Genomic DNA, 8,206 nt, shown 5'->3' with positions numbered 1-8,206 from the left:
CTGTCACTGTATCGCTCCTAGGGTGCACCTTTGGAGATTTCTGTTCCTAGTTCAGCTCTGCTCAGATAGTGAAAAAATATTTAATTTATTTTGTCATGTCACTTTATAGGAAGGAATTGTTGCAAACAGCAAGACAGCTTACTGCCTGCTTTAGCCTTGCAGATTAGTGACATCTTGTAATCATCCCTTCAAAATCAGAACGTGGTGAAAGAGAGATTATTAATTTGCTATTTATTAACGTCAAGGGTTTTCTATGTATAAAAAAAAAAGTGATTAATGTGAGCTGCACTGAAAAAATATCCAGATTCAGCATCACTGATCTCTCTCCAAAGGGAAATCACAAAATGGTATTGCCAGCTCTAGAGATTCTGTTGGAACCACCAGACACTGAGATAATGTTTGTGTGGTCTCACAAATACATGCTGAAATGTCAGTTCAAACTGGCTACCATCTCTACTGAGCAGCTACACCAGGGGTCCTCAAACTGTGGCCCGCGGGCTGGATACGGCCCCCCAGGGTCCTCAATCCGGCCCCCGGTATTTACAGACACCCCCCCACCCCCCCTCCCCCGCCGGGGGTTGGGGGGGGGGAACCAAGCAGCCGCAGATGACCGCCTGCCACTTCATCCGCGCGCCGGCCCCCTGGTTAAAAAAGTTTGAGGACCCCTGAGCTAAAGGAAAGAAAACAATGATGTGTGTGTAATATGGCACAAAGCTGATTTTATTTTTTTTTTAACCCTGAAAACTTCCAAGGAGTTAGGGCTCCCAGAATTCAAAACCCAGACGCTAAAAAGTCAATTGATTCTTTTGTTTTTTAAGGTAGCTCATGCATTTCCTTGCAAGACAGACCCAGTATAGGTCTAGTATAGGATACATTTAGCTGGCAGCACACATGATGATAACCCAGCCTGCAGCTGCACCTGGCAAAGGTGCTTCCTCACTAATCATGCCTGGGAACACCTGCCCCTGCGCTGGGAAAGCTTATCAGGCTGGTGGGGCAGGCACCTAGGGTTTGCTCCTGGTAGCTGGCTAAGCTGGCTCTTCTTGCTAAGGACATTGGGTGGCCAGGACGGAGCTGAGACGGGAAGGATGAGATGGCAGGAGCCAGGTAAGCCAGCAGAGAAGTGGTGAAGGACCACTACAGCTGCAGTGGGAGAGCAGAGGTAAGGCTGGCTGCAGAGTGGGTGTGTGGGCAGGTTTGAGTGGCTGAACTAAATATGCGTTGTGGTGGAGCTGTCACAGGGGCTGGAAAGGAACAGATTCTGTTGGAGGTGAAGATCTTGGCTACAAAGCCTTTCTGTGCATGGTTGGCTTAGCTGGTGGTGTTAGCTCTCACCTAGCCATGGGAGAGGATAAAAATGTTGAGTTAGCAAGCAAAAAGCCATGGTCTTCACCCTTAAAGACAAATCTGATGATCTGACTGTGGTTTTCCAGCCTTTGGGGTCTGCAGTACCCCAAGTATGAAAACTGAAATTTGTTACTATTCAGCTGTAGGCACTGGTGTTATTAACCACAGTAAATGCAACGAATACAGGTTCTTAGATTGTTGTGTTTCATTACTTGGTGGTGCTCATAAGAAAGACTTCAAGCTTTTTTAAAGAGGCAGGGGAATAATGTGGTGAAACACTGAGCGAGGGATTCTCTCTTTCTTATTCCTTTTGAGTGAAACAATGAATTTGTTTAGAGTTCCTAGTTGGGCTTTTAAATGCAGGATGATGTGGGTAATCAGATCAGTTGCCATGGTGTTCCACCTTTGCATCTGATGGTGTGAAATGCAAGCTCTAAGGGCACTGCACAAAACTGCTGTTTGTAGGACACACACAAATTCATTTTTAAAATGACAGCTAGCTTTTCCCACACGTGTAAGTCACACATATTGATGATCGAGCTTTTGCATAGTGCTGCTGAGGATTACCCAAGCCACTTGCCGTAAAGGAAAATACACCTTGGCACTAAAAGTTGCATGTAACAGCCCAGATCCTCTTGAGAACGCTGGGCAGATCCTTATTGCCTCTTGGTGGCCTCCTCATAGCCATCCTTAAAAACATCTAGAGCGTGAGTGCCCCCAGTCATGGGCAGGTGTCTGGGGCTGTGTAGGACCAGAGGCGCTTACATGCGCCCCGGGCAGCGGAGGAGGGCTGCACAGTGGGGCACGCTCACGGCTGACCTCCACCCCTCTCACCTACACTGGGACCGTACTCGACACACGAACCAGGTCCAGGGACTGCAAAGTAGAGGGTCAAGTCAAATACTCTGTTAAACATGGGGGTTAATGGTGCAAAAGAAGGGCTAAAGGAGAAGTTGTGAAGGTACACATGCACTTACAGAGCTAGGCAGGTCACAGTTCTGGTTTGGTGCTTTTGTTGGCTTTTCCCCTTTTCTTGTGCCTTTCTTCAAGCTTGTTACATTCTAGGTTGGGCGCATTTAGGACTAGCAATAAGCAACGCTTGTTGCATAACCTTTCTGAACACTCTTTAGTTCAGCTTTTAAAAAATAGTTTTTAAAGTAATACTGAATTTGTCCCTGGGCGGTATTTCATCAGTCTCAAACAACTCCAATCAATTATGAAGTTATGAACTTACATAAAGGAAAGTGAACACTACTTGTTATCTTGCCAGATTTTGAGCATCCAGGTTGTAAGGACTGTAAGCCAGAAACTATTTCTTCTCTCTTGTCTGGGTTAAGTTCAATTTGAAATAGTTAAAGCTCTGGTTTAGCTCAGTTGCATTGGGTCTGTAAAGTGCTCTAATCCAGCAAGGTAAATAATGCTGCTGTAAGAATATATATGGCTAAACTCATCTGTAATGCTGGAGCTCTGACAGGGGTGTGTTTTCCCAAGGCAGAGAGCTGGTTAGGCAGCGAGTGCTAGCCTTGTGAAAATAGTGCCAGTGTCCTCTTCTAATCCAGGAGCTTTCCCAAATGATATATTTTCTTTTTAACTTGAAGCATCTAATGCCTCCTGATGTGACTGCTCCTTTGAACCCTCCTGTTTGAGGGGGACTGGGTTTTCTTTCTGACGTTACCCTGTCTGCTTTATCCGTGGCTTATGTCGTTCTTTTACTGCACCCGTCAGGTGTGTAAACAATGATGTTTAATCACTGGTATGAGGACGATGGGTGCTCTGCTGCTGCTGGGATGCCGCTCCTCTGTGCTTGGTCTGCTGATGCACTGAAGCGTTCTGGTTCTGGAACAACGTATGAGTAGCAGCCCTCTGAGTGACTGCAGGGGCAATTTCAAAGTCTCTCTGCAGAATGATTAAATTAATGTAAGCCTTAACCAAACATGCCTCTGTAGACAGGTGTTGTTCCAGTTTCTGCACAAGTGAGACTCCAGAAGCTTTTTTAAAGAAGGGGGCTAGGTCCTAACCACACTCACCTCTGGTGCACCCCTGCTTTCTGCACAGCTGTGCTAGGCAGTGGGGCAGAGGAGCTGACGTGCAGCCAGCTGTGGGCTGCAGGAATCGCAGCCCCTCTTCCTAGAAACTGAGTGGGTTGTGTCTGAAGGACAGAAATCTGGACTGAGGAAAACCTGAGCTTTCCGTACCAAAATGCACCACAGAACTGTGCTTCAGTAAGTGGATAAAGTAGGTAACATCTCGAAGCCCCCTTCCCCCTTGGCAAAACAGCGTGCCTGCTTCAACGCTATGTCCCTCTGAGCGTGACTGTGGCCTTGGCTCATTAGCTAGGTGGAGCACCAAGTCCCCTGAACCCGGCTGCGTACCCAGCTGCTCCCCAGACTCTGAATCTTGCCACAGCTGGTTTCTTGCCCAGTGCTCTGTGTGTATGTGCCTGAGGTCAGCCAGTGACCCTCTGCTCTGTGGGGACAGCCTGGGCTGGCTTGTTGGGCCGGTGAAATCTTTGCAAGCCAGAGAGATGTTTTCCCCAGGACTTACTGCTTAGTGAAGTCTTGGTTGTTCCTTGTTTTGGTACAAATACCTGGTTTTCTAGCTGGGCAGTGTCAGTGCCACTTTAACCTTAAGTCTCACAGGACCTGATCTGGGAGGGAGTAGCTGTACCCCGGTGTTTACACCCTTGGAGAACCTTGGGTGCGCGGTGCACCATTCCCGGGTGCTGTCGCCTGGCTGGCGGGTGTCGCGCCCGGCAGCGTGACGGCGCCGCAGGTGTGGCGGGGCTTGGACGAGAAGAGACGTACGTGCGCTCCTTGTCAGTCACAAAAGTCACCGCTTTATTGGAGGGGGACAGAGGGGCGCGGACCGAGGCGGGCGGGGGAGGGCTGGGGGGCCGGGGCGCGGCGGCCGGCGGAGGCTCAGCCCTCCCAGAAGCCGACGAAGAAGCTGCACAGCGAGTGCCACCGCTCGGCGCAGTAGGTCTCCGCCGGGTGCTGGCCGGGCCCCGCGGTGGCGGGCGGCGGGGAGGCGCCGGGGCCGGGCAGCAGGCGGAGCTGCGCCTCGGGGGGCGCCCGGCCCGGGCCGCAGAGGCGGGCGCTGAGCGGGCCGCCCGGCGCGCAGGGGTGCCGCCGCCGCCGCAGCCTGCCCAGCACCTGCCGCCAGTACTGGCGGCTGCGGGCGCCGTAGGCGGGGCAGCGCCGCGGCTCCCCGCGGTAGGCGCAGCTCCGCGCCGCCCCGCCGCCCGCCGGCGGCCAGCAGCTCAGCCGCAGCTCGCTGGCCCCCGCCGCCCAGCGCAGCTCCCAGCGGCACCGGTGCCGCTCCGGCGTGGAGAACCGGCCCGCCTGCGCCGCCTCCCGACCCGTCCCGCCGGCGGCGGCGGCCCCCAGTGCGGCCAGGGCCAGCAGCGCCAGGGGCAGCCTCATCTCCTCGGCGCCGCGGGAGCCTCCTCCGGTGCCTCAGCGACGGAGCGTCCCGGCGCCGGGCCCGCCGGCCGGCCGCATCCTCCGCGCCCTGCGGAGACACGGACAGTGCTGCCGCCGCCCGCTGCCCGCCCCGGGGCTGGGCCGGCGGGGCTCGTCTCGGCGGAGGGGCGCAGGGCGGGCTCGTCCCTCCAGGGTCACAACCCCGGGGGCTTTCAGCTTGTTCCCCAACCCTGGCTCCCCGGGGCCGCCCCGGCCGGGAAGCCGTGTGGATCCCCGGGCAGGGCAGCGGGAGGCGGGAGCCCGCCGCACCGAAGCAGCGGCCAGACCCGGCCCCGGGCAAAGCGCTTCCCCCAGAGCCCCGCCGGTTCCCCCCGCCCCGATTTCCCCTCAACGCACCCTGCTGCTTCCCGCTGCGTCCCGAGGCACTCACGGCGCGCTGCGCGACCGCCTGCGCTCTCGGGCGGCGGGCGCGGGGGTTATCAATGCCGGGGGCTGCCCCCGCCGACGCCCCTCCCCGGCCCGCGGGGGGACGGCGCGGGGAGCTCCGTGTCCCGGCGGCACCGGCTTGCGGCAGGTCCCCCGACAGCCCTCGCTTTCTCCCAGGATACCGCACGCCGGTACCGCAAACCCATCGCGGGGGAGCGGGGTCCGGGTGCCGGGCGGGCAGCCCCCGGCGGGGGCGTTCTGGGGGGCGAGGACCGGGATGTTTTCCCTTGCAGCTGATGGAGCTGGATCACAACAAGGGATTCTCATTTCGGAAGTAAAATACCGGTGTGGGTTGTGCTAGGGTGGTTATTTTTTGTTAACGTGGAGACAGGCTTCTATATAGGGAAGATGCGGTTTTTTAAAAAAATCAAGTAAAACGCCGGAAGTTTCAAGAGAACATAGACGTGCTTTTTATGTTACTGCACGTCTGGGGATGGGAGATCAGAGACCAGCTTCAGAAACCTTCCGTCGCAATTAGGATCTCAAACCCTGCATGTGCTTCAGTTTCATGGGGGGTGATGTACTTTGCAGACCTGTTGCAAACTACGCGTTGCTCTGACCCTCTTACTGAGCTCGGAGACAACAAGCCCTCGGGTTGCCAGCAGCTCCCCGCTGTCCCTGCAGCAGCTGGAGAGCGTGTCCCTGCTCAGCATGCCGAGCCCAGCGCCGTGCCACAGAGATGCTCCTCGCCCTGGGCACTTGCAGCGCAGGTCCACGCTGTCCCCTGAGCTGGTAGAAGCTTTTGGAAATATTACTGGGATGTATACAGAGATGCACTCATATCCCCCCCTGTATATTTATACCGTATATTTACACTGATGTGGAGGTAGCTCCCCAGACCATGGTGCGGTGGGTGCAGTGCAGCAGCTGAACGGCCGCTATCCCAAGGCTGGCCGGGCTGAGGCTAGCTCCGGCTCTGGCCCCCGGACGCTGGCAGGGCAGTGCCTGTCCCGGTGTGCGGGGACAGCTGGTGCCAGCCACCCCCTGGGCCAGTGCTTGGCAGCACAGCACTCGGCAGAATGGAGCTGGAACGTGGCCTTCCTTGTGCAGCCAGATCCATGTTGCTGTAATGAAGCCTGACTGGGATGTGACACCTGCTTTAGACTTTCCACTTGTGCCACCTCTCCTTCACAGTGACTTCGTTAAAGATCCCCCGTGCTTATAGGAGGGTAAAGGCTGGCAAAGCCGAGTGCCTCGGTTACACATGGATATTTGGGGGTACTAGTACCCCCCTAATCTTTCCTCAGGGGGCTACTTTGGACAAATAATATTTGACATGGCCCCGCACACATCCTTTTCTTCAAATTGGAGAGATACAGGTTTGATGGGGGACTGTTGGGTGGATGAGGAATCGGTTGGATGGATGCATCCAGAGGGTAGCGGTCAACAGCTCAACGTCCAGATGGAGATCAGTGGTGAGTGGTGCCCCTCAGAGGTCTGTGCTGGGACCAGCACCCTTTAGTATCTTCGTTAATGACATAGTAGGATCGAGTGCACCCTCAGCAGGTTTCAAGACGACGCCGAGCTGGGTGGTGCGGTTGATACGCCTGAGGGAACGGGATGCCATCCGGAGGGACCTGGACAAGCTCAGTAAGTGGGCTCCTGTGAACCTCACAAGGTTCCGCAAGGCCAAGTGCAGGTTCCTACACTGGGTTGGGGCAACCCCTGGTATCAATACAGGCTGGGGGATGAAGGGATTGAGAGCAGCCCTGCCCAGAAGGACTTGGGGATAAAAAGCTGGACGTGAGCCAGCAATGTGCATTCACAGCCCAGAAAGCCAGCCACATCCTGGACCGCATCTCAAGAAGCGTGGCCAGCAGGTTGAGGAGAGTGATTCTGCTCCTCTACTCTGGAGTCCTGCATTCAGCTCTGGAGCCCAGCAGCCTTTCAGTACTTCAAGGGGGCTTATAAGAAAGAGGACAAACTTTTTAGCAGGGCCTGTTGGGATAGGACAAGAGCTAATGGTTTTAGTCCCCCCTCTTACAGTTTTAAACTAGGTATAAGGAAGAAATTGTTTATGATGAGGTCCCTTCCAACCCAAACTATTCTGTGGTATTCAGTGGGGGTCAATGGAAGAGAGAGAGGCTGATATGGACTCATTTATCTTTATGTGCAATAAGTCCTAAAAAGGAACACCTCTGCAGAGACTGAGAGAATGACTGCTGGAGAACAAAGTCCTTTCCCCAGTTTGGGGGAGGAGGGAGCATTTTCAGATACATCTCCCATTTCCTAGCTGCATTTCATACTTGGAGCTCTCCCTAGTTGGTTGTTTGGGGTAGGGAAACAGCTGGGAGAGAGGATCATGAGAAGGAAACAAAATGGCTTAGGCAACAAACCACAGGAGAGGGTTTACAGCCAAGAACCTCAAGTGGAAGCTGGTATCTTCTTCTGTCCTGGAGTTACACGCATAACTATCTCTGAAGGACAAGGCTTAGCTGACGGTTAGCTGTGCGTGCTCCTTGCTTGGCATGCTGGATTGTGTAAATCCCTTTCATGGGTGCTGAGGACTTTTCATGGTTTGTAGGAGGAATCTTGGCATCTAACTCAGGGCTGTGGGTACCATGAGGCATCATAAAGGACTGTATTGTGACTTTTAAACCCCTCTGTGGCTCCAGTGATTATAAGGCACGTCATGTGCCTTAGCTTATTCGTCCACCAAACTTCGGAGTTGCTTTCAGATTAAGTTCTGACCACCTGTAGTTGCTCTATGTTATTACACTGAGATCCCTGCCAGTTTTCCACATTCTTGCTATCATTTGTGATGTGAAATGGAGTTGTCTTATGTGTTTGCTATCACTTTTATAGCAGGTTATCCAAAGTGTATCAGGTTTGGAGGGAAATATTACTGTGACTTTTAATGAATGTTTTGCTGTTACACTTTTTGGACAGTTTACTTTAAATCTCGTACAAGTTATTACTGTTCAGGATCTAAGGAAACACAATGGAACAGA

General features: G+C 53.9%; 1 protein-coding gene across 1 annotated transcript; it reads right to left on the bottom strand.

Moving 5' to 3' along the window:
• Window positions 1-4,160: 4,160 nt before the first annotated feature.
• On the bottom strand, window positions 4,161-5,496 carry FGFBP3 (fibroblast growth factor binding protein 3). Its single transcript, XM_056352538.1, has 2 exons — window positions 5,166-5,496; window positions 4,161-4,857 (listed from the first exon to the last, which is right to left on the bottom strand). Exon 2 carries the CDS (start codon window positions 4,767-4,769, stop codon window positions 4,266-4,268), a length of 504 nt encoding a protein of 167 aa, XP_056208513.1. The 5' UTR covers window positions 4,770-4,857; window positions 5,166-5,496; the 3' UTR covers window positions 4,161-4,265.
• Between the last annotated feature and the right edge of the window lie 2,710 nt (window positions 5,497-8,206).

This window comes from Falco biarmicus, chromosome 9 (assembly GCF_023638135.1).
Source record: "Falco biarmicus isolate bFalBia1 chromosome 9, bFalBia1.pri, whole genome shotgun sequence".
Lineage (NCBI taxonomy): Eukaryota > Metazoa > Chordata > Aves > Falconiformes > Falconidae > Falco > Falco biarmicus.
This window is presented reverse-complemented; position numbering and strand designations above follow the sequence as displayed.